A 26,980-nucleotide genomic window follows, 5' to 3' on the forward strand; every position below is an offset into this window, starting at 1 on the left:
AAAAAAAAAAGCTTCAAAAGCATTCTAGATTCTATAAAGAAAGGAATTTACAAGCGTTCTCAAATCCTATTTAATGAATACTAAATAAATACATAAACAGAACATATGCCATTTTAAAAAACAATCCAGGAATCTGCCTTATTTCAGTGTTTCCTGTCACTAGTTATATACTATCCATTATTAAATTTACCTCAGGAAAAGTAAATTGTTTTCCTTTTGCAAACCAGCTCCACAAGTTCAGCAGTATCTGCCTGAGGATCCCGGCCCAAACAGAAGAGTAGTGAAAAAGAAATCTGAGTGTTTAGCAGCATTGGCTACGAGGTCTGCAGATGTGAAAGGAAATCATGTTGGGGAATATGACTGGCAGCGGCATCCATCTCTAGACACGCATGTTCTAATGCAGAGACTGTTAAAGGAACTAGGAATTAGGTGGGGATTGGCTCAGAGGTAAGAGTGCTTTCTAGCACGTCTGAGACCTGGGTTCACTGCTGTAGCTGAAGGAAACACAGGAACAACTGAAGGACAGAAATTAAGACTAAGGTTACTAATGGCCTGGCCGCAGGATAAAGACTCTACTTGGGTTATATAAGTATCGTCACAGGGGTCTTTAAATATTTTATTATTTGATACACAGTGTTCTGCATCCCAAGCTGGTCTTGAACTTGCTACCTAGTCATAGTTGACCTTGAATTCTGATCCTCTTGTATCTAACTCCTGAGTGTTGGGATTACGAACATGTGCCACCATTTCTGATTTACTTGGTGTAAATTAAGAGTGTATGATAGGTGAACACTCTACCACCTGAGCCACTTCCCCAGGACACACAAGTGTGTGTGTGTGTGTGTGTGTGTGTGTGTGTGTGTGTGTGTGTGTGTTGATACATGCTTGTATTCCCATGTGCATGTGGGCATGAGGGCACATGGGGGCCAGAGGCCAACGTCAGGTAGATAACCGTCTGCAATCGCTTTCTACTTGTGCTCTAAGAGTTCCACACTGAACCCAGAGCTTACCGACTCAGCTAGGCATCAAGATCTAATGATCTTAAGTCAGAGCAGAAGATGTGGAGGAGACATGCTATGTTGCTGGCCTGGAAACAGAGGGAGGGGCTACAAGCCAGGGACTGCAAGGGATTCCAGGAGCGAGGAAAGACAAGGCTTGAAGCCTGGCCTTGCCAACATGCTCATTTCTTTGGGGGGATGGGGGTGAGTCTGTGAGAGATTTCTGAATTACAGAACTATTGAATATGTATGTTGCTTCAGCACAACTTGGTAGTAATCCATTTTAGCAAGAGGAAATTGACACAGGAGTGAGAGGGGAAAATACAGAGGAGTAATTGCTGCCGACTGGATGATAGTGGCTAGTATGGAAGAGTCTAATGCGGCTCTGAGTTAACTGAGAAACCCCACTCAGACAAAGGGGCACAGCTGAGCTACAGGGTGAGAGTCCAAGGCTGGCTGTGATGTTCCTTAATCTGTGTAAGTTTCATTCTCAGCTCTGGAACTACTTGATAAAGAGGAACCTGAACCCACAGAGCCTGAGGGAGACCAGTCATGGTGCAGGGTCTAGTTCAGTGTAACAACAGGCCCTGCACTGGATGCCAAGGGCATGACAGAGGAAATAGGTGCTAACTCCTGTGTGGATGCTTGACAGAATGACTCCCACACTCATCTCCCATGCTCCTCAACCACAGTCCAAACTCTTAGAACTGGGAATTTAGTTCAGGCCTGAAGGCCACTTCATCTGTTCTGGCCAGGACCAGTGAAAACCACCAGATGAACACAAAGCTCACCAAGGAGGAAGCAGCAGAAAAATTGCTCGCACTGGGCCCGGTTTCTCACCTATAAAGACAAGGCTGCTTTGGTCCTCTGCTCTTTAGCATGATAAATGCACTAGGTCTTAAAGTGTCATCTCCTGATGAAACACGTTTGCATCCTGAGAGACATGAAATGAACCCTTCATTTTAATTATACACAAATAGACACAAGACTGAAGACATGACTTGGTCATGTGGTGCTCCAGGTGATATACTGGCTCCATCTTAGCCACCCATGTGCACTGTAGACCCTAATCAGCTACCTGAAAACAGTTTGCAAGGTTGTAGAGATTTCCTGATCCCTCCCTTCTGCCCCCAATCACTGACACACGACAGCAGAAAGAGAACTAACAGTGGGAGGACGCAGTTTAAGTCTGGCTCTTCTGCTTTCTAGATGCTAACAAGTGTCCATCTGCACACTCAGAGAGCTTTAAGTCCTTCAACTACACGAGGAGAAGTCCCAAGAAGTCTGACAAGCTGGTCTGAGCCCAGGATGAGCTGCTGCAGGGGAAGGGCCTTCTCATCTCACAAATGGCAGACGCAGTCAGCCAACATGATAACAGCAACTGAAATCAGAGTATGTGGCAGAACAGACTAGGGCTGATCAGGTAAATTCGGAGACTCAGGTTTTGCATCTGACAAACAAGGGCAGCAGTCTGTACCATAGGGAGGTCTAAGGTGATAGGTATGTGCCGCATTGCACAAAGCCAGCACCTGAGATGTTCAGTAAGTGAGGGAACTAAGTGTGGTAACCAAAATCCCTTCCATATTAGATAATTCTATGGAATTTCACGGCAGACATTTTCAAAATTCGTTGTAGAGCAAAATGATTACAAATCTCTGCATACATACCATCAGAAATCACAATGCCAAGGGTCAAGCTGCCTTAAGTGATACACAGAGTTTTTACTGAAAAATATACTGGGTCATCTTTCTTCTTCTCCATAATTAGATGAGGGCCTGGCTAAGTAGATACTACCACACACACTGAAGAAACACCACTTACAAGTATTAGAAAAGCATAGAGGGACTCCATCCTCTGAGTCCTGCCACACGCTAGACCAGAGGTTCTCAAACTGTAGGCCATGAGGCATTTGGAGGGGTGGTGTGGAAACAACAGTTTCACAGGGGCTGTATATCAGATATTTACGGTACAACTCATAACAGTAGCAAAACTACAGTTATGAAGTAGCAACAAAATAATTTTTGGCTTGTGGGGGGGGGGGGAGGTCACCACAACCACAATATGAGGAACTGTATTAAAGGGCTGCAGCACTAGGAAGGTTGAGAACCACTGTGCTAGGCACTGCAGTGGGTATACCAGAGTGCCCTCCCACCCGTAGCAAAGCCTGCCAGGTGGGCTTTATCACACCTGTCGTACCAGGCAATTTATCTGCAGTAATCCAAGATTTGAAGGCTCAGCTACAACTCCCTAAATCTGTAATTTTCCCTGCAACTCCTTCCAGTTTGAGAGCATGCCTTGTCTTTTGTCTGCATCTTCTTGAGCACTGTTACTGACTTTGTTTACAAAACACAGAGAAATACTAGGATACTAGTAGAAGAGGGAGCACAAAGTAAACTCCACACACGACAGTGGAAGGGCTGGAAAGCAAAGGCAATGCTACAGTGGTATGCGTCCAGCCAGAATTCCCACTTCCACCTCCCGTGCCCCTTACCTTGAAGGAGGCATGCTGCTCCATGTGCCGCAGCAGCTGCGGCTTCTGGGCTGCTGTGTAGTCACACACCGTGCACTTGAACTGCTTCCCTGGAATGAAGCGAAGGACAAGGTGAGCATTGCCAGGCTGCTAGCGGCTGCATGTAAAGGGGCCACGTACACACGGGTGTCCCTTGCCAGGTGAAAGAGCAGATTCGCGGAGGGGATCAAGAAGTCAGTGCACAGGTACAAGGCAGCATGATCAGTTGCCAGCAAGTAGGAACAGGAATGAGCTCACTACTGAAGCAAGAGAGTAGCTGGCTTTGTCTACGAAGGCTGTGAGCAGCAACACTAGAGCAGGTTCCTTAAAGGGAGAGAAAGGAATGACCATCACCTAGAGAGGACACTGAAAAAAGAGAGGTGTTCAGTCGAGACATACAGAGGGAGGGGAGGGGAGGGGAGAGAGAGAGAGACAGAGAGACAGAGAGAGACCGAGAGAGAGAAAGAGACAGAGAGACAGAGAGAGACAGAGACAGAGACAGAGACAGAGACAGAGACAGAGACAGAGACAGAGACAGAGACAGACAGAGAGAGCGCAGAACAGGCCATAGCATGGTCAGAAACAGCCACATCTTCCTCCTGGAACCAGAAGTATACAGTCTACAGGAAATCAAGAGCTGGTCTAGAGGAGAGGGAAGCGGAACATTGAGGATCTAGGGCATCTCCATGAAGGTGAGATCCTGAGCACCAGAGTAATCTGCAGAAAGACGTTCTACATGGAGAAAGATCACTGGGCAAAGCCCCCATGCTGGTGGGAGAGCGACAACTTCAGAGAAGATCAATGATTTACCAATATATAAATATTCAACAATCAGGTGAGTGGGTGCACATCTTAGAACAAAGGGCTACGTGGAACACATTCTACTGCTCCTGATGAGAGTAAACAAAATCTCCATTCGTAATCATACAAGTACGTAACGAAACAGAAGTACAGCCTACTTCCTGCAGTAGGAAATGGTCCTGGTGGTGCCAGCACTATAGGACACAACCACTGCCCCAGTACTACAGATCCCAAGAAAATTTTGTTCCTCCGGGGAGCTCTGCACTTCTCCTTCAGACCCGACAGGTAAGACTTCTCTGTAGTTCATTCCCTATATTCCTCTGCTCTGTACCCCTGAAGCCAGAGCACACTGAGTAAAGCACCTGTTCCTACCAAGGGAGCCACTAGGTCAAGCCAATGATAAGTGTCACTCCTGGTGTTACTAGATGACTCTACTTCCTGAGACTCGGCTCACAGTGCAGGACCAGCAAACCTTCTTTGGTACTACATCAGCACCACCAGCGTTGTCCCTCTGACTGGCCACTGAGGACATTGGTGACAGTACGCACGCCAACCATTCTCTATTAGCCTTTGCCCCTCGTGCTCTAGCCCACACTCTTCTCCTTCGCGAGCATCATTGCACACGACAGTTCCCTACAGTTTAGACACACACTTGCTGCCCAAACCTACACCTTCCCCTCAGATCTCTTCCCTCAGCCCAACATTTGAGAAGCCACCCGCTGTGGTAGTCACTGTTCTATTACCGTGAGGAGACACTGGGGCTTGCTTACAATTTCAGAGGTTTAGTCCATTATCATCATCCCGGTGGGGAGCAAAGGGGACACAGGCAGGCATGGCACTGGAGAAGGAGCTGAGAGTTCTGCATCTGGATCTGCAGGCAGCAGGAAAAGAGAGCAACACTGGACCTGGCCTGGGCTTGAAACCTCAAAGCCCCTGGTGACATGATCCAACTAGGCCATACCTCCTAATCCTCTTCCAATGATGCCATCCCATGATGACTGACCATTCAAATATATGAATGCTTGTTCAAACCACCACATCCCACTCCTTGGTAACCATAGGCTTAAAGCCAAATCATAATGCAAACTGCATTCAGTCCAACTTCAAAAATCCTCATAGTCTCTCTCAATCCCAAGAGCTCTTCAAAGTCCAAAGTCTCTTCTGACACTCATGCAATCTCTTAACTAAAATCCCCTGTACAATCAAAATCAAAACACAGAGACATACTTCCAATATAAAATGGCACAGGATACATTACCATTCCAAAAGGGAAGAACAGGAGCACAGTGAGGAAGTACTAGATCAAAGCAAGAATGAAAAACCAGCAGGGCAATCTCCAAATAATGCATCTCCATGTCTGATTTCAAACACTCTTCAGATCTCCAACTATTTTCAGTGTTGCTGACTACAAAACACTTCTCTCTCTTGGGCTGGTTCCACTTCCATTATTAGCAGCTCTCTTTGGCAGATATCCCCATGACTGGCATCTCCAACATCTTGGGGTCTCTAAGATAATCCAGGCTTCACCTTCACAACTTCACACAATGGCCTCTCAGGGCTTCCATGAAGGGACACCCCTGACATGGCAAGACACATTGGCAGCTTTCCTTAGCCATAGAGGGAAATCCCACAATCCCTTTCTTGTATCCTTGATTATAAAGATGAAACCACATGGCCAAAGCTGCCATGTTTTGCTGCTCAGTATGGCTGTAACTTGGCCCTGTCACTCAAAGAAATTTCATCAGCTTTCTGATTTTGATGGTTTCCTTCACTGCTTAAGATTTTCTTTAAGTCCTTTCTACACGTTGGAAAGCTTATCTAGGTAGGGTCTTGCCCTGAGGTCACCACCCTCTCTATTCCATCAGGTTTTTCTTTAAATTTTGTATCTCTTTGAGCTCTGGACTTGGCACCAACATTACATTTCCTGGTGTCCCTTTTCTCCCCCAAACTGTATATTTTGTATTTTTCCTTGCTCAGCTTGCTCCTTCTCATTATATATCTGCATAAGAGTGGCCACTAATAACTATATAAGACAGTCAATACTGGGCTGACTTGAAATCTCCTCTTCAATTTAGCCTTAGGCAGACTTTTTTGGGAAAGGACAGAAAGCAGCCACATTCTGCACCAAAATATCACAGGAACAGCCCCTAGCCACCTGCTGATAGTCTTCCTCTTTGAAACCTCTTGAGCCATGATAAGCTACAGTGCTCTCAGCACCACTATCTTCCATAGCCCTACTTGGTATGGACCATTAAGCTGCACTTATAGCTTTCACTTAAATGCTTTCCTAATCCAAGCTCCTAAAGTCCACACACATGCTGCCAACAAGCCCTGGTCAGGCCGGTCACAGCACTACGCCCTCCCTGGTACCATCTTCTGTCTTACTCACTGTTCTATTGCTGTGAGGATTTACCTTAACCAAGGTAACTCTTATAAAGGAAAGCATTTAACTGGGGCTTGCTTACACTTTCAGAGGTTCAGTCCGCTATCCTCATGGTGAGGAACAAGGTGGCATGCAAGTAGAGATGGTGCCTGGAGAAGTGCCTGCGAGTTCAACATTTGGATCCACAGGCAGCAGCAAGAGGCAGCAACACTGGGCCTGGCACGGGCTTTTGATACCTTAAAGTCCACCCCCACTAACACACTTCCTCCAATACAGACACATCTCCTAAACCTTTTCAAATAGTGCCACTTGCTGATGACTAAGCATGAACATATATGAGCCTATGGGGGCTATTCTTATTCAAATTACCAAACTATCCACTGGACTGGCCACTAAGCTACCCCAAATGTCCTAGGGGACTAATTATCATCCTCACCAAATGGGATCCACCATACCTTGTTCCTCCTTCCAACCACACCAGTGTGCCTCCCACTCTTTGCACTGTAAAGACCTGCTCACTAGCTAGCTGGGCAGCTATCAATTGCCATGTCTTTTTCACTTCAGCAACCCAGTGTCTGGGTACATACATACCCAAACACAAGAACACATTTCATGCATTTCCTTATGTTGAAATGGACAAGAAACAACAAAAAAAAGTTTTTTACATCTTATACCCACAACAATCTTCATAAGAGCAGCAAAGCTAACAAAAGAACAAACAGTTCAAGAATATTAGTGCTAGAGTTATACCTCTCATCTTAAATATATGGACTTCAAATTCTAGGGGAAAAAATGGTTGCCCATGGAGGATGGAAGAAGGAAGGCAATCAGGTGGAGCTGGAGTCAGAGTTGCAGGCAGTCATAAACCAACCAATGTGGCTGCTGGAAACCAAACTCTTGCTTTGGAAGAGCAGCAAGTACTAGGCTATCTCTCCACCCTAACTTACTAAATATTCAAACTGAAACTGTGGAGATTTTGTTACTTGTAAAGTATGTAAGTTATAGCTAAAAGAGGAATTAACATGCTATTTTTTTGTTTGTGTGTTTGGCTGGCTTTTTCGAGACAGGGTTTCTCTATGTAGGCTTGGCTTTCCTTGACTCACTTTGTAGATCAGGCTAGCCTCGAACTCACAGAGATCTACCTGCCTCCCAGATCTATCTACAGGTGTGTGCTACCACACCCAGCACTAACATATTTTCCCAAAAATATTATCAACTTTTGTTCCAATATTACCAGTATAACCTCAGCTGTGCACACCTTTCCACTGATGTAGGACTCATGTGACAACATCTGCATGACTCTAGCAGCCCAAGAAAATGCTTTGTTTCTTCACTATTATAGTAGGGAAGGAAAGTGGACAGAACTCTTCTCAGTATCAAAAAAACAAGACCAAAGAGTGAAACATTAAGTATTAACAAGAAGCATTGAAGGGCCAGGGAGCTAGCTCAGCAGTTTAGAGTACACATTCTCTTGCAGAGGACTGGAGTTTAGTTTCAGCACACATGGCAAATGGTTCGCAACCTCCTGTAATGCTAGTTCTTTGAGTTCAGCACCCCCTACCTTTCTCTCTCTCTCTCTCTCTCTCTCTCTCTCTCTCTCTCTCTCTCTCTCTCTCTCTCTCTCTCTCTCACACACACACACACACAACACACATGCACACGCGTACACGCACATGCACACACACACAAACTAAAAGTAAAATAAATCTTTTTTAAAAATGAAACATTGGGGGTCTCTTCAACTGCCCTTACTAAACACTTGAAAGGAGATTTTTAAATATTGGGGCTTTTGTTAAACAGTTTATGGCCGTGGTGGGGAAGCATTGTCAGCTTAAGTAGTAATTTCATTTATAGTATATATGTATATGTATGCATAAAGATTTATATATACTGTTTTAATTTTAAGCTTTGTTGTTGCTCTTGGTTATATTCCAGAATTTCTTAGTTATTTCTCCATTGCTGTGATAAAACACCATGATGGAAAACATTTATTTTGGCTATGGTTTCAAAGGAGCCCATGATGGTGGAGTAAAGGAATAGCTGCGAGCTTTTATCTTGATCCACAAACCAAGAGGCAGAGAGAGAACACTAGGAATTGCATGAATCTTTTTAAACCTCAAACCCCACCCTCACTGACACACCTCCTCCAAGAAGGCCACACCTCTCAATCCTTCCACCAACTGTGGTCCAACTATTTGAATATATGAGCCTAATGGGAGCTATATGCATTCAAACCAACACACAGAGGTTGAAGGTAAGTCCTTATTGCTGAGAACACCACACACTTTAGACAAAAGAACTGGAGTACACTAAGTGTATATGATTTGAAAGCCTTTACCCTTAGGACTGGCTTTCATAATATGCAAGTTTCTAAGAGATTAGTTGCAAGCAACTAATACTCCTAAGAAGCTATGAACAACAAGGACAATCAGCATGGCAGAATAACGCGCAGGGTGCAGGAATGGCACTTATTTTGGTAGTAACAAATAGCTCTCTACTTGGACTTAAGGCCCTACTCAACATAAGGAAATCATGTCTGATACTGAGGATCTAGCCAACTAACTACTCACTATGAGGTCATGGATCTCAGAGGAGAGCTACTACTGTCACCTTATTAAACCAGCATAATTCTTAACTGCATTTTAAATATTTATTATTATACCCACAATAGGGTATAGCTCTCATTAGTCATCAAAGAAGCTTCTCTTTGCAACAGAGACCATTACAGAAGACTACAACAGACCAAAACACAGAAAGCATTATCTGAATCGGCCTACCTATAGCATTGTCTTTGTACTTAAGACCCAGGGAACATTGAAGGAGAGACGCTGGAAAGACTGAAAGCGCCAGAGGGCCAGGAAAACTGCTGTGCAAATGTGCCTCCTACAAATGACAGACAACTTTTACCCATGATACCTCAACAATATGGCTGCCTAGAACAAATGCAATACCCACTAGACATGCTGACATTGAAGAGGTAAATCTTAAGGCACTTCACCCATAGACAAAGAAGTCTCAGGACTACTGAAAGAGTCACTTCACCCTAGCCTCTCCCAGGATGACCTCCCAACTGGTTATCCAACACCAAGTGGCCATGCCTGAAATTATATCAAATTGAGCAGGTCGTGTCTATATATTTAGGTGTGTGAGTGTGTGAGTACGTGAGTATGTGAGTGTGTGTGTGTGTGTGTGTGTGTGTGTGTGTGTGTGTGTGTGTGTGTAAGTAAAAGCAAAGAAAATGAGGCCATGATTTCAAGAGGAACTGGGGTTTGGGGCACTACATGGGAAGGGCTGGACGGAGGAAAAAGGAGAAAAATGATGCAACTGTATTTTAATTTAAAAGATAAACCTTATTTAAAAAAAAAAAAACTTTCAAAGAAAGAAATGAAATGACCTAGCACTCAAGTCTCTGCATCACACAAAGAAAGTGGGTGGCTCTAAAACACCATCCCCACCCAGGCAACAAGAATACTTTACATGATCTTTTGTTGCCTAATTAAAACAATGAGTGCATTGTTTTAGTCATAAAGAAGCGATTTTCAGACCTCTCAGGCCATTCCCACCAAGAGATTCCTGTGACTTACATGGAAAGTGGACGGTGGGTGGTAACCAGTGCAGAGACCCGGTGCTTCCCTGGGTTACAATGACCTCACACTCTGGCAGATGAACATCAACAGCTGCATGTAGATACAAACTACACAGTACCCACAAGGAAAAGAACAATTACAAAGCAAAAGAGGATGATTTTTAAAACCGTCCACCTTTCCTTCTAAAGGAAATCCTTACTAAATCTTTTAGCACCCCTAGTGGTGGGCATGTATTTTCCCACTAGGCACCCAAACCAGGGGTGCAGGAAGTATCATCAGATTCTGGATGAGCAACAGGAGTCACAGACCTAAGCAGCTTGCTAGGTCATGAACTAGATCAGGAAAACCCAGACTCAGGCGCAAGTGCACTCTACCTCCAAGCTCAGAGAATCATTTCATGCAATGAAGGCTGAAAGAACTGATATCAGCCATGGTAGTCAGTAGCTCTGATACATAAATGTGACCTGTGTCACGGAAGGGCTGTCCATTAGAAAGAGACGCCCAAGAATAAAGTGGCAGGAGAAGTGACCAGTTCAATCTGTGTGGCCCTGGCATCATTCTTCTCTGTTAATCAGAGGCTCCAGTAGAAAACATGGGACTCTAACTCTTGTCTCCTGTAGAGATGACTAAAACACAGGACTAGAGAGCCTGAGAGATGAGGCCGGTGTGCATGTAGGGGACCAGTGGGAGACTCTTTCACAGGGGCCACCACGGGGACCGTCCTTTCCTCTTGCTATTCATTTCTCGGGCGCTCTCTAAGACAATCCAAGCTTAAGCTCTAAGTAAGGCTGTCTACATAGACTAAGGACAGAGTAGGCAAAACTGTAAGAATTATGATAAAGTGCAAGCAGTTATGGAAGCAAAGAGTTTATAAAAGACTGTTGGCTCCAGTCTCCTACAAGCTCTTGGCCTCTGCACCTACAACAGAGGCTCAAAGGCTGCAATGGCCGCATGGACCTTCAACCACATGGCTCCACCTCTCTACACGCACACACTACCCTCTGCTCTCTGTACGCAGTGCACCCAGAGCCTGCTCTTCAGTTGTTGGGGCACTTGGCATTCTGTTGGCTCTGTTCTCTACAGCCTGCATCCAAGGGTCACTTGTCCTAGGTCATTCCATAGTCATTCTATATTGAATAGCAGTCCGCACGCCCTGCTTTATTGATTGAGTTTAAGAACTAGGAAGCCCATAATGCTGTATATAGAAACTGAATCATTTCATACTTAGATTTTTACTTTCATTCCCAAGTTCCCTTGGTATTTGAGATGGTTCAAGATCTCCATTGTACTACAGCATGTCTTTATTGATTTTTACCATGTTTATCATCTGTCTCACTCACTGGGCTTTCAGCCTCCTGACAGTGGATGTTTATACTCTCTGCTTGCTGTCACTGGGGTTGTCTAATAGAAGACTTGCTTTGCTGAATGGTCAAAGCTGCTAACAACTGCAACTCTGCTGCTCTGTAAGCTACTTCCCAGGCTGTGGGCACTGTGCAGCCAGAAGCTGTGTTCAGTCACTCTTTAACCTTCATGACGCTGCCACTATGTGCCAGAGCCATGCCTGACTACAGGAGATGAGGGGGAGCAAGGCAAGGGAGCTGCTGCCTTTGGGAGCTCATCACCTAAATACAAGTATGCAAATTAAGAACCATGATTGACACAGTACTGAGTGTGAAGGTGATGGGTGGGAAGGGGCGTGGCCCTGGGCTGCCTTATCAGGAAGATCCCAGTGGGTATATGATGTTCAGTTGAAATGGACAGTGAGGAGGGGGTTACTGAGGACACAGAGACAGCTTTCAGGAGAGAAATATCCACTGTCTCTGTAGAGCCCAAAGAACCTCCACAATAAACCAAAGTGTGTTTTTGTTCCTCAAAAAGGTTCTGTCAACAGGCCAAGAGCTCCGGTCTAGTAGCTCCGGAGCCAGTGAAGGAATGCTCGAATGCCCACCTCCTCAAGAGAAAATGAAATCAGACTTAGCCTACCAATAGAAAGCCTTACAAAAGCTAACACAGAAATCACTGTTAAGTAAGCTTTATGAAGCATAGGTCATTTAATCTGTTCAGGACATGTTCAACCTTACGAGTTGTCAGATACCAAGAAGACTCGGTATTTATTACTAATCATTTTTCATAATACATAGTGCTAAAAATGAAAGAGTTAAGATTGCATACTTCCAAATCTCTGGTAAAAGTATTTAAAGAGTAAACCAGTGGTTAATGCACAGGAACAGAACAAACCAACTGCTCTGGTGGTGGAAGGTGTCCTGAGATGGGGCTCAATGAAGGAAAGGTGTGCACATAAAAGAAAGCCTCGGAACACAAAGGCTACAACAATTAATGGGGGAGAACAAGAAGTAACAAACTGTCCATAGCTAAAGACATTGTTTAGCAAATCATGGGTCACCACCTTAATGCAACTGCTAAACCAGTTAACCTATGGGGTTCACAACCACCAAGACTGAATACACTATCAAAGTATGATCACAACTACACGATCATATCCACATACGCTTTACTTATAATCAAAGACAAAGATCAACTACAAGTCACTCCCAGATGACAGAACTGTGGAACCTCTAGAAAGGACAGGGGAATTTTGGAAGGTCTGGTAAACTCTGTTCCTTGTCTTTGACTATGGTGACTTCTTCTGTTTCTTCGTCTACTAGGAGCTCCTGTTCATCCTTTGACTATGAGCAGATGACCTCCTAGATACAGCCTGGGAACCAGATCCTTTCTAAATTCAAGGGACGCCAGACAATGGAAGAAATGGAGTCCAGTGATCCTTGGTCAAGCCCATCCCTGCTCAGGCCCTGGTTCAGGACAACTACTTGACCTGCTATATGCTGATGGCACAGGGACAGAGCTGAAGCAGAGGAAGAAGGACTGGGCCACCCGTTGCCCTGCCCCAGCTGAGATAGAAAGGTCAAGGAGCTGCTGCCCATGGGCTGCCTGCTGTGGAAGGACAGCGGGTACCCAAGGTGCTTGTGGGGAGCCAGCAGAGCATCTGCCTCCAGGCTGTAGCAGGAGGTTATATTTAAGGAGATGCTGAAGCATAGAAACATGTGTTCACCCACAGAGGAGGGGGACTCTGAGCCCCAACTCCTGCTCTTATGGATATGCAAGGTCACCATGAAGAGCAATTATTGTCTTTGCATTTCCCAACACCTGCTTCATCAGCTTCTTAGGGGCTGGTTACAGCTGCTCAGCTACTTCAAAGAGTCTTATATAAAAATAATGCAATAACCAAAGAACCTTAAGCCACTGCAGTTGGATTCTGGCATTTGGACTATATCTGAACACAAAGCCATAGCAATGGAAAATTCTTTCAGATAGAAGGCAACTTGTTTGCAATGTCAGTCAAGTAAGCACCACTGCCAAATCAAACTTTACATATACCTAAGGCTTGAAGGGATACTGAAGTGCTTACAGAAGGAATTTCCATAAGCCTATACTGTTATTAGCAAAAATATATACAGGAATAAAGTAGAAATGCCTCATGACTGTTTACTCAGTCTTATTGAAAAAGGTGATTTTTGCATAAGTAAACTTTTAGCAATTTTTTGAAAAAGTTACTTTATACTTTTTCCCAGAAAAGTAGTGTTTACCCTTTTTCTACAGTGACACTCTGATATTCTCTATGCCTCTTTGCCCTAAGAACAGAATGAGAGGGGGGGTGGGGGGGATTTGGTTGCCCCTTGGTGATTCAGCTACATGTACCTACTCTTGCCAGGTACAGTTAATGGGTGCTGTAATTTTGAGAACCATGGTGTGCAGAGGAGCAGGTACAAGGCCCACATACTTGGTGTGAGCCCAAAACCACAGGCTAGCAGGCCAGTGATGCCCCATACCCATCACAAAGGCAGACAGTTGCCAATATCTGAATATACATTATTGTACATAGAGAGAAAAAAGGGAGGCTGCAGCTATGACCAAGCAAAGTGTCCCATGCTGGAGCCTATCCTGGATTATGTAGAGGGTCTAATGGCATCTGAAGAAGGAGGCATGTGGATCAGAGTCAGAAAGCAGATGTGACGAAGCAGGGACAGACTGAAGGACACCGCACTGCTGGCTCTCAACATGGAGGGAGGAGCTCCTAAGTCAAAGGGCATGCAGTCTACACACTACAAAGGAAGAAGCAGCTCTTTGCTCCCCAAGAGTTTGATGATGGCAAGACCATAGACTCGGGCCTCCAGAGGCATGATATCATGAGCACAAAACTGCTCTAAGCCACTAAACCTTTGGGAGTTTGTTACAGCAGCAGAGAAAACAAGCCGCAATTACAAATGTGCTAAGGAGGCATCTGTTCCACACTGTACAGCAGGATGTGTTGATGAACTCTTCTGATGAGTTCATTTCTATTCAACTAAGACAAATGGGGCACACACGCGCACACACACAGAGTCTAGTGAATTAGTGAGTTTAACTAGGGTTATCTACAAGAGCATGTGTAGGTGGTTACTTACATGAACCTGGGCAACTATGCACAGCCACACCACAGAAGATCTCCCTGAAACGGCTAACCATTAAACATCCTCAGGAAGAGGAGGGCTTGACACACTTTATAAAACTCATGCATTCTCACCTGTTTGCCATAGAATGTCAGTGGGCCCAGTCTTGTAAGGATTTCTTGCATATAATTATAGCTACTGTTTCAAAACACCAATAGCTCTGCCATGCCAGAGGAGAGTTCTACATGCCCTTTGACCTGCTCTGAATTCTTGCTTCTAGCAGGCCAGCCACACAAGGTTGCCACCTACAGCAAGGAGAGCATCCTGCAGCTAGCAGCTCTTTGCTTGCTAGAGTTTTGCAGAGGCACAGCTCATAGTGTGAGCATCTGCAGTATCTGTGCAAAGACAAACCAGAACAGAAATAGCTATAGCAACAAGAATATGGTGTTAAGATGTCTCTGTGCTTTAAAAGCTGAACTTCTAGCAACTGCAGACTTAGCCTGCCGATGACTCTCTGTAATTAGTGCATCAGTTTTTATACAAGGAAGAACAGATCAGCATGGGGCAATAGTGCAGAACCAAATAAATGATGAGGAAAGAGCCTATACTGAGGCAGCAGACACTGTGCAAGGCATCCATCTGCATGAAAATGCTACCTCACTTCATTTGAGTGTGCACATCAGGCAAGTGAGCTCACACGTTAGATTTTGTGCAATGGCCTCAACTATTCTTCACATATCTTGTGGTCCAAATAATTCTGACAAAAAGTGCTTCATATGGACCCAAAGAGTGCACATATAAAATGATTCTCTTGGGCTTGGCATCACAGCCACACACAGCAGCCTGCAGTACCTCTCACCTGCCCCACCCACCTTTGCTCTTAGCCTTCTTCCCAGGGTAGGAGAGGAAGGAAGGGTGAGATGAGGATACTGTCCTACTGGTGCAGACTGCTTGCTCGGCACCATGCTCTTCTTCTGTGCTCCTTCTTGAATATGGTCATTCTGAGAAGTTCGAGCCATGGGTGTACTTTAACCCAGAGTCATTTTGCTTTCTCTTAGAGGAAAGGAAGAGAAGGAAAACGAGGAGGAAAAAAATCCTCACGTCACCTGGAATATTCCAACCAATAAGCAGCTACAAGAGCTCTTAATATGAAATGGAGAAGGGAGAGAAGTTACTTTCTGAACTCAGCTGATTTCCAAACTCAATTCAGCCTAATTATTACACATGGGCTTGAAGCCTGAAACGGCTCTTAATAAATCTTACCAGAAACCTTCTTCCTGAGTGGATAAGCTAGGCTGAGCTAAAGGAAGTAAAGACTCTAAGGAATCAGCACAGCTCCTCAAAGAACCCTGTGCTTCAGAACCAAAGGCTTCCCACTTGATTATGTAATTGAAAAGCTCCGTGGGATCCACCCTCCTCAGCAGCTGGGGGCACACCTAGTCAAATGGAAACCTCCAGGCTCCACATCATGCATATCTTTGTAAAAGGCCCAAGTCTGTGGTCCCACAGTTTCCCCCTATATTCTTGTGTACCACTGACTGATCAAGCCCCTAACAGATCAATTCCTCACTTTGTACATAATGGAAGTCAAACTTTTATAAGTAAAACCTTCACCCAGATTGGCCTATCCTTTCTAAGTTACAGTAATGAGCTCCTGTGGGAAAGAGAAAGGCAACAAATAGAGATATATCACTTTAAATAAGCCAATAAATGTGAAAAATTAGACTCACAAGCAGGTGGAAGAGAGGGTGATGACTCACTATATTTTTACTTCATTAAAAAATGCCCAAGAAGATTCATTTAATAGTGAATTCCTCAATCGTATTTTAAAATACCTAATTCACAATGACTTGATTTAACACAATTGTCTGAGATGAAATGGTAAGGAAATAAGTGGCATTTTAAAGTGGGGATATAGTCTAGCCTCCCTGTGCAAGTCCTTTTACATTGTGCTTTTCACTTATCCACTCCACAAAATTGTATTGAGCATGAGTGCTGCTCTGAGGCTGCACATACAAACGAACCCCTGCTTGCTGAGCTTACAGGAAGATGAAGAAAACCCATAAACAAGGGAGAAGAAAAAGCCTAAAGAAAAACAGTACAAACATGCAGACAGGGCATGAAGTTGCCACCGGGATGGCTCCTCCAATAGCGGAGACAAGAACCAATGAGGCAGTGTACCTGAGAGAGACAGCCAGGGAGAGAAGGATAAGACACAGGCAGGTTTGGACAACTCGGTGAGGCTGCAGACACATGGTACCCAGGAAAGACCCCCTCAGAAATGCCCTTCAGGAAAGACCAAAGTCCCTGTTGGGAGGAGGGAACATTCCAGATGAGGGCACTACGCATTTAACAGGCCTGATAATGAGACCCACCTATGTGTCCGGGATATAAGAGTCAAGGATGGATACAAAAGATGAGGGCAGACAGAAGCTACAAGGACCACACAGACCCCTCAAAGAACTTGAGATTTGCTGCGAGGCTGAGGCAGGCAGATCTCTGACTTCAAGGCTAGCCTAGTCTGCAGAGTAAGAGATCCAGGGCAGCAAGGGCTACATTCAGAAAACAACAACAAAACACTTGAAAGTTGGCTCAGAATGTGCGCAGCTATATTGAAGGCAGAACTGTGTACCCCAAAGTAGAGATCTGGCCTCTGTTTCAAAGGGTTAGTGGGTGCTGGATGGAGAACAGACCCTGGAGCAAAGGGCAGAAGTGGATCAGGAGAAAAGAGGTCACCTCATGCTCTGAAAAACAAGGATGGCAAGGACACTTCCTCTCCCCTGCGCTCATACTGACAACTAAATGAACTATGTCCTTTCATCAGGTCTGAGATACCTATTTTTCACATCTTATCTGTGAAATTGAAATGTGTCTAAAAGCAAGAATGACTTATAACAGCTTTTAGCAGTCATGACAGACCATGCTGTACATGCAGGTATAAACACAGTCCTACTGCTCATGTCATTTCAGGTATGGAACACGCATTCTTGGCATGTGCATGCTGTTTGATTAGCATTCCAAAATGCCTTCCAAAAAATTCTATCTGAGGAAAGTAGGGATGTAGTTCAATAGCAGAATGCTTGTTCGTCCCCAGCACCATCAAAACCCTTTTATTTGAATTAACATACATGGTCCTGGGTTTTAGTATGGTGTTTTCAAACAAAGTGTGATTCCTTTTTATGGTTAATCTAAAGAAGAATCACCAAACCATTTTAAATAAAAGTCTGCTTTGTAACTAGTTATGCCCACCACAGCCACAGACAACAGAACTGTAAGCCATAAACATGACAGAGTCACACTTTTACCTCTGAGGGAGGACCCTGATGCTCTCACACCTTCACCTCTGAGAGAGGACCCTGATGCTCCATCTTCAAAGGAACAACCTGCATAAGGGCATCAGCACAGCAGAGAGCTGAGTTACAGCAGGCCACTGGCCCATCGAGAAAAGGGCGGGCCATAATTTCAACAGTTCAGCTGAAAGTGGAATTCCAAAGACTTCAGAAAAAATATCAGAATGCCCAGGTGAGGAGGCCATAGGCACTCTTCCAGAGTCCCAGAGAATGTCAGAAATTAAGCTAGCAGGGCAGATGTGACAGCCTGGGGGAAACGGGGTAGGTCATGTTCCGTGCACCTGAAGGTATAGGCAACCACCTGGGTGAAAGGCAGTGTGACCTTGTGACACTCAAGCAGAGGAGCTGGATTCAAACAGGAGCACACCTTAAGAAAATCATCAAATGTGTTCTCTATATTTATATACACCCAAGGAAACTCTGATGAAACAAATATGTTGTTGTTGCTGCTGTTTTTCAAATCAACAAAAGAAAGACAGAACAGTGTTGTAGAACAACTATGAACTATGGAACAGTAGACTGGTTAACTGATCACATGGAAGAGAACATGGCAACTTGCAAATGGATCTTTTCTGAGTGAGAACAAGATTGTCCAAACTGACCTGGTGTCTCACCAAAGCAGGTGAAAATGGGTAGCCATTCACCAAGGCTGGGTCAGCAGTTGAAGGCCCATACCAATTCCATATAGCTTCCAGGTTTTGTTTCGGTTTGATTTGGTTTTTCTGTTTGCTTTGTTTTTGGTTTTTGCTGCTGTTGTTCATATTTTTACATTTCACTTAGGTTTGTAGAAACAAAACAGAAGATGAAAATGTGGCAGAAACTATTTGGCATGCAAAACCTAAAATATTTAGTAACTCATTACACTGCCTGGCTATACCACTGGCTCGCAGATAACAGGGCATGTGGGGGAAGAGCAAGAGCTGGTGGGGAGCAGTGGAATGTGGGGGCATCTCATCAGTCATCTAGACCTCCACAAGCTGACATGCAGTGGGCAGCTAAACAGGACCGGGGGTTGGGTAGCAGAATGGGACATCCCTGCATGGAAAGCCTCCACATAAACAGCATTACAGCCCACAGGAAGAACACCAGGAAACATGAAGCATGGTGACCTCCTTTAAGCATGAGAAATACCACAATAGAGTATAACTAGCCGCGGTTCCATGGCATGGAGACAGAGAAGTCACCTGCCCTAGTAACCCTGGTAACCCAGCAGAGCACAGGCAGGCAACACTCAAACCCAGGCTATCAGTTCTACCTACTCTATGTGGGTTCTCAAGTAGAACTTAATTCTTCCTCATAAGATAATACACCTTAGACTAAATGACCACTGGGGACTTTCAAGCAGTGCTTCCTGCTGGGTATGAGGTTGCTCTATGGTTAAAATCTGAGAGCTTTGCCAGGGCAACCAGGACATCAGTAAGGACCACAGGTAGTGGCCAGGTCAGATCACTACACACTGGTCAGATGCTCACAGGGATGAGCCAGGGATGGAAGCAAGGATGCTTTCATGACTAACATTCCATGAGCAGAGGGGAAATAATCCAATGAAAAACCCAGAAGTCTCATTACAAAACAAAAGTAGACCGGAATAACATGTGATAAAACTGTATTAATTAAAACCGTATCTTTTAAAGCAATAACCTAAAACAAAATCCATCAAGACAACCCAAAATCTCAGAGTGAATCACAACATCTTAGGGAATTACAGGCCAGCAAAATTAGATGGAAAGATCTTAGTCAGCAGAAAGCCATGTTAAAATGAAGATTCCTACCACACTGCATACACTAAAACAAATTTTAAGAACCTGAAATTTCATAAATGTTATGAAACCATCAATAAAACTTAAGGCAAAAGAGTTTGTTCTGAAACAAAAGAGGTTTCTTTTACCACGGAGAACTCAGAGAGGGTAAACACATAAAGGAAAATATTGACAAATTTAAATGAGCAAAGCTCTTTAACTTCTCTCTATAAAAAGAGACTGTAAGATATAAAAGCAAATGATAACCTGGGGGAATATTTATAGAACTCTGCAAAGCACTGATGGCCACAGAGCTCTATGAAACCAATGAGATACAACAGGAGAACTACAGAAATCAGTAAGGGACATAAAACCTTTCCAAAGTCTCTACCTTATGCATAGTATCTGAAAGAGAAATTCAAAGCTTCTTAAATAAAATAAAAAAGGGAAATAAGAACATGCAGTCTAAAGAGAGCTACAGCAGGTAGCCAGTGGTGCTAGTACGGCTAGCCTCAGCCGAGTGCTCTGCTTAGCAGCCAGCCCTCAAAAAGAGGAGTGCATGGCAAAGGCCAAAGGGAAACAGATGGCACACGCAGTAGCCTGGGGGCAAAGAACCAGCTTCAGGCAAGTCACATTCCACCCCAGCTGATCCTGCTCGCTGTTGCTGCCTAGAATCATCACAGTGCACCACAGCTGAGAGACTAGGGAAATGTTAAGGCCTCCTTATCTCTTCACTTTTCAATGTAATAAAGTTCCCAAAAATGACAGAAAGAAAAGAAGAAGAACTGCAAATTTCTTTAGCTTTGTTGGGAAAGATTCCATGTTATTTGCGAGGCTACTCCCTTGCAGGGAGGCCAGACTGCTGTTTCTGCTACACTGCTCACACTGGTCTCTTCCCTCCACATACAAAGCAGCTGCCCAGCGTCGTGTGAGTAAATGGCTTTCCATGCCTTGACCTGGATTGCAGAGTAAAACTTAAGACACCTGCAGCCTTCCAAGTCTCCATGAATGCCCTCCTAATGCTGTTACCACAACTCAGGGGACAAAGAGACTTCTGTGGCTCTGGAGCTTGATGGCCTTCATGAATGCTGGCTTTAGGGAGAAACAGGCCATTGTGTGAGGAAACACAGCTCCTGCAAAAACACTAGGGGAATGCAAGATCAGCAAGGTCATGGTTTGAAAAGGTAAAAAAATAGTAAGTAGCTATATGGTGCTAATGCTTTTACTATCCCTGTGTGACAGCCTATATTATTGGGCTTATATCTTTGTCTCTTTGTAGTGATTGAACCTAGAGTCTCATTCACACTAGAAAAGCACTCTACCACTCAGCACACCCAACCAGGCATATTTTCCATTTTGCTTACGGCTTTGACCCTTTTTTCAGAAAGTACTGCTCAACAGTCATGGCTGTGCCACTGGTTCAGCATCCCCCAAGTCCCTGACTCTAATCCTAGTGCATCACAACTAAGCATTTAGGCTTTCCCACTAAGCCTTGCAAGCTCAGTCCGACTCTTCCCAAGGAACCAGGTAGCCCACCCACAGCAGGACTTACTCCCAGGATGGACAGACCATGTTAGCAGGATATGACAGATACATCCTCTCCTAAGCTCCAGAATTAACCTCAACATGGAACTTATTGTGATTTGTACAATAAACCCTGATTCTTATATCTAGTTATGCTGCAGTAAGAATCTATTGAGAAACTGTATTAGTCTTGTAACATTAAGCACTCACAAGCCCCTCCCACCTCTGAAGGGTCTAATTCAATCAGCACTTTGTAAGATCTTGTATAGTGTGGCTGCCTATGTTCTCAATGTCTTTCCCTCCGTGAAGCCCATACCAGAAGATGTTATGGATGCTGTGTGCCTACTGTACACCAGAACGCTGACCCTTGAACCACAGGCTTCTGAGTTCCCCACATCCAGACACTTACCTTCAAATGCACACCAGCTCTTGTGTTATCCCATCTAAATAACCACTTGAAACAAGAACTGATCCTTCTGGCTTTCTTGCCCCTGGAGGCTACCTTCATGGCTCACACACACAGTAACTCATATTGTTTCTATTTTAGGTTAAGCCCTATTTTAAACTGAACAGTAGGAATCCTGAGGTAGCTTTAATATAAAAGCATCAACTCAAAAAAAAAAATCATGCTGGGTACCATCACACTTATCCTTACGATCAGGATCAAGGTCAGATAGAAGGCTAAAGACGGCAGAAACTTCCAGAACCAAGCATTAACAGCGTACTTCCTTCCTCCAGCAGCCTCACTCTCCCTGGCCTCAACAGCACATGCTCACATATCCCAAAAGGATTTATGCAGAGCATGCTGTAAGTGAGGCACTGCTTAGCGCCGCCCACAGGCTGGAGAGACAGAGGACAGGACCTTGTGTTCATTCAGTGTGGGCATCCTACAAAATACAGTCCTTTCCTCTACACGGGTGTGGATAGTCTCTGCCAGCCTGGGCATACCAGCTTCCAGCCATACATTTACAGGTCACTGGGGCTCAGGGACTCACCATCAGACGTGTGAAGGAGCTTATGGCTTTTCAATGTCCCTTTGGATTTGAATTTCTTGCCACACATGTCACAGAGGTGGGTCTTCTCAGTGCTGTGACGATTCATATGAGCCTTGAGGTTACTCTTGCTACGAGTTGCATATTCACACAAAGAACATTTGAAGGGCTTCACACCTACCAAGGAAAAATGTACAGATATATATTTATATGTGTCTGTGCATATATGCGTGGGGATCCAGATGAACAGCACCCATCTGAGCAGAGCAATGCACTTGCTGACTCCCAACATGCCCCACACATCCCACATCTGGCCTACCTCACCCTGATCCACCCTAGAGAGATACTGCAGAGTCAGTGAAGGGCTCCAAGCTCCTGCTTTCTGACCTCTCTAGCTGCCCATCAACATTCCACAGTCTGGCAGTTCACTCCTGCTCGAATGTTCTTGCACACTGAAGCAAGCTGACCAACTCTGCTCTCCCTACAGACTGTTAACTCTCTGAAGAGAGACACCCTGCTCAACTTAAAAAGCGATCATTAAATCTAACTAAATAAATAAATAAGTAAATCCAGCTGAGCTAAATAAAATTAGAGGCCCCATCAGTCTTTGCAAAAATCATGGGATCAGGTACTCCGAATCAAGCATGAAGGGATATTCCTGTTCATAAGATACACAAAGCCATAGAATGCTGGGTGTTGCTGGGTGTCAGTAACTCACATTGAGCTACCCCTGAAAGAACTGTGCCTACTCTGCCTGTCTTGCTTTCACCCACCAAGAGCCAGTATTAGAACAGCTGTCATGGTTCAGCTCAGACTCATTCTTGACCACATTGAAATGCTAAACCCTCTGAGCAACATATGCCTGGCGTGTGAATAAAGTTCCACGTGTGTGACCAAGATCTATGACTGTGCACAGAATCCAGGACTTCTCTTTATGTTGTCCCTTCTTTTGTCTTCATGTTTCCCTCCTATTTGCGTATTGCTGTTCTCGTCCTGTGTTTTATTTTGGGAGTGAGCTGAGAGAAAGAATGCCCATAGTGCAATGCAGTGATTAGCTCCAAAGAGTCCCACATACTGTAATGTGGGTGAGTGGGTGTTTTTGTTTTTGTTTTTTATCCTTTATAATTCCATCATTATAGAAAAGTGCATAGACAAGTGAAAAAAGAGAATGCCATGACACTCCAATACAAAATGGCAGCCTTGAACTTTCTGACCGTTTATCAGAATTCTGAAGTGTTTTAAAATAAGGGGTTTCTTTCAAATGCTCAATATAGAATAATAACGCCCCATCTCCTGTGAATGCAATAGTGCTAGCTACACATTCAGCCTGGACACATGCTGAGCATCCTTCTGAGGAATTTAGATGATCTCCCTGATCCCTGCAGCAAATCTCAAGGCAGTTTATACTTGCATCTCGTGTGTAAGTGAACTGAAGGTCATGAAGATGGAATATTTGCCCCATCCTGCGCCACATCCATGGTGAGGGAAGGCTGCAGCATGTCCTCCCACTCCAGCCCTATGTCTGCCACATAAGCATTACCACCCAGAGGAACAGATTTATGATCCTCCAGCTCCCAGCTCCCTGAATTTCCATCAGTGTCCGGTCCTTAGTTCTGTCTCTGGCCACCCCCAGATGGTTGCCACGAGCACCATTCCAAGGCAGAGGCTTCTGCCACCTTCTCTGCTGAGAAAACTCCTAGCAACGAACTCCTTCAACGCCCTCAGAAAATAACATATGTGTATGCACCACACCGCCACTGTCAACTCTTCCATTCTTGCCTCCACATAGGAAGTGTAGGTTTCTCCCAGTGCAAGTCAGTGAAGACGTAAAGACCAGGGTTTGGAATCATGCAGCATGGATCCAAAGCCCAGTCTCACTACTTGCCGGCTATGCAACTCGAGCATTTCTGAACTATCTGAGCCTTGTTTTCCTCACTGGTGAAACTTAACTGGCTCTCAGGTCCCTGAACACACTGACCAGGGGATCGTGAGCAAAGCAAAAAGTGCACTGCCTGGGGCCCAAATGCTCAGTAAGGGCCGGTGAACAGGGAAGCAGTGGCCTCAGCACTGCCTCAGTCCCTCTCCCTTTGCTGAAGTGGGAGTCTCCCTTCCCACCACTCCTCCTTTGGGTCTGCAATGCATAGTATATTTTGCAGAATATTTTATCATTCCTCTTCCTCTCCGCTTACAGTCCTGCCTATGGTGCTAGGCTCCTGGTGAGCAGGAGAACACTAATACACAGGACTAGTGGGGCGCTTGTGCTGCTTGTACCTTCCTCATGCCCAAGGGGCAACATGCTCCTCTAAGAGCAAAGAATGAGGCAGTGACAGGAGACTTTAACTTCCAGCTTGCCAGAATCTTGGCAAGTGGCCATCCAACACTTCTATTCCTGGTCGAGCATCACTGAACACAGCCCTTCTGCCTCTCTGGACAACCACATTTACACTCAACCTTTCCACCTTCCAATCCTCTATCTACGATATAAACAGTGACACTCCACACTGACAAAACTGCAAGACTCCCACTGCCCTCTTCACTGCCAGCCATTCACGGTTCTATTGTTCTTCAATGCCAGTTACAACCAGAACATGGTGGTGGGAGCTGGAACTGCCCAGAGGAACATTTGGGCTTTCCTGTTCTCAGAACACTAGTTTCCTAGTAAGCAAAGTATGATGATCTATTTCCCCACAGTTGCAACCAGAGCTGAGTAGTAGGGAACACCTCCATTAGCCACAAATCCAATAAAAGCCCCGCTTTTCATCTCTGATCTCCACCGGCTGGTACATGCATCTCGACATGCTAAAGAACCCCTGACAACAGGGCATGTAAAGGTAAACGTCCTTCTATGTAGTCCCAAAATAAAGCACACAGAACAGATTTAAACAGAAGCTCCAGACAGAAAGACAACTCACCCTCATGAGCCCAGATGTGCCGCTGAAGGTCTGAGCCGTTCTTCATGAAGTAGAAGTCACAGTATGGACACTTCATGGCTCGCTTTCCAATTAGCCCCTTGAGCTGGACTCGTCTCCCAAGGACCTCGGAAATGGTGTTCATGGAGACCTCTGACAAAGAAGGAGTGTGATCAGAGAGGACAAGGCACTCTGCTCTTCAGGTGGGAGGAAAAGGAACTACAGTGGGCACCTCATACCTTGGTATCACAAGGCAGCATTCTTCCTGAGAAAGCTAAACTTTAATCTGATCAGGCAGTAGACCGCAAGCAATGGAGAAAACACTGCTCAGTGATGACCAGACAGATGTGGAACACAGGCTTTTTATAGGAAAGATAACTCAAATCTTCTAGAAGTCACTGGTGTGGAAAACAGACAGCAGCCCGGGGGCTCTACCAGAATACAAGGCGTGTAAGTGACATGATCGCTAAAATACTGCAGCTCAATTCAAACACCCACCGTGTATAAAAAATCTTAGATAGATTCGGGGTGTTTTAAGTGGCCACACACAATACCGCAGGATGCAGTAAGAATCACGGTTAGTGCTGCTCTTTATAGATCCCTCGGAGGTCGTGCTAAGCAAAAACATTGTTTATTGGAGATGCTTGTAAAGTCTTTCATAGGAAAATTGAACTTTAGAATCTTCTAGGAAAAAATTTTCATGGGTGGATACGTGTAAACAGTTCAAAAAATGTAGAAGCATGTGGAAGCTGAGATGTGGACTCACGAGCTTCCTTGTACACTTTTGTATTCATGATCATCAGTGCTTTTAAATGCTGTCTTCAGCTCCCACTGACAGCCAGTTAGACAGGACAAGGATTAACACCAGAAGAGCAGAATGACATAACCCATGAGTTCCCACCCTGACAAAGGTTCAAGGCTCCGAAACAAAACTGTCAGCTTTTTACTTTTAACAGAGAAGTCTTTTTTTTTTTCATTTATTTTCCTATAATTTAGACTACATCCCGATTGTTATCCCCTCCCTTGTGTGTTCCCACCCTCCCTCCCTCTTTCACCCTATTCCCCTCCCCTCGACCTCTGAAAGAAGGGGACCACAGCCTATCAGGTCTCATCCAAAAAGCCTGCTTCCCCTTTCTCTGGATGCTGCCAGGCCTCCTCACCAAGGGGAAGTCATCAAATTGGAGGTAGCAGAATTCTATCAAGGGCAAGTACATGTTTTTTAACAAGAAAGGACAGAGATCAAGAAAGAGGCGTATTTTGCTTGCTACTTATTTGTGTAACACAGAGCACTCAGGTCTACTCTGCCTGCTCTACTTTAATACAGCAATGGAGTCTGAGGATAAGGTCTACCTCGAAGACACTATGGCAGCAACAATGACAGCATCCGAGTACAGGTGGTTCCCCTACCACAGTACATGGTGGAGCAAGGCAGACCAAAGGCTCCCCGAAGGCGTGAACATTTCAAATACTGATTAATTCCCATCCTCCCTCTTCATTCCAAGCTGGTGCATCTTACATACAGTATTATCTTCTAAAATAAACATTAGTATTTAAAAATTAATCTTCTATTCTAAAATTCATAACCTTACCGGGATGATTGGTCTTGATATGTGACTTTATCAATCGGTCTTCTGAAAAAGATTTTTCACATACAGGACAAGAATAATTCCTTTTATCCTTAATAGGAAAAGAAAGAAAGAAAAAAAAACAGTTAACTATCTTAAGTCTGGGCTCTGTAGA

General features: G+C 44.6%; 1 protein-coding gene across 4 annotated transcripts in view; it reads right to left on the reverse strand.

The window, feature by feature from the left end:
• The window catches only part of ZFAT (zinc finger and AT-hook domain containing), a 178,338-nt gene that overhangs the window by 60,380 nt on the left and 90,978 nt on the right, over positions 1-26,980 (reverse strand). For all 4 annotated transcript variants that reach the window (XR_014773203.1, XM_084750387.1, XM_084750386.1 and 1 more), the window contains exons 8-11: positions 26,830-26,917; positions 25,244-25,393; positions 22,335-22,508; positions 3,490-3,578 (exon numbers count right to left, since the gene is read on the reverse strand). Coding sequence is in view for 3 of the 4 variants with exons in the window: in XM_084750387.1 (XP_084606513.1) it covers positions 3,490-3,578; positions 22,335-22,508; positions 25,244-25,393; positions 26,830-26,917 (501 nt within the window). In the remaining variant the exon portion in view is untranslated. The remainder of the gene's footprint in view (positions 1-3,489; positions 3,579-22,334; positions 22,509-25,243; positions 25,394-26,829; positions 26,918-26,980) is intronic.

This window comes from Acomys minous, assembly GCF_964271855.1.
Source record: "Acomys minous genome assembly, chromosome: 12".
In the NCBI taxonomy this organism is placed as follows: domain Eukaryota; kingdom Metazoa; phylum Chordata; class Mammalia; order Rodentia; family Muridae; genus Acomys; species Acomys minous.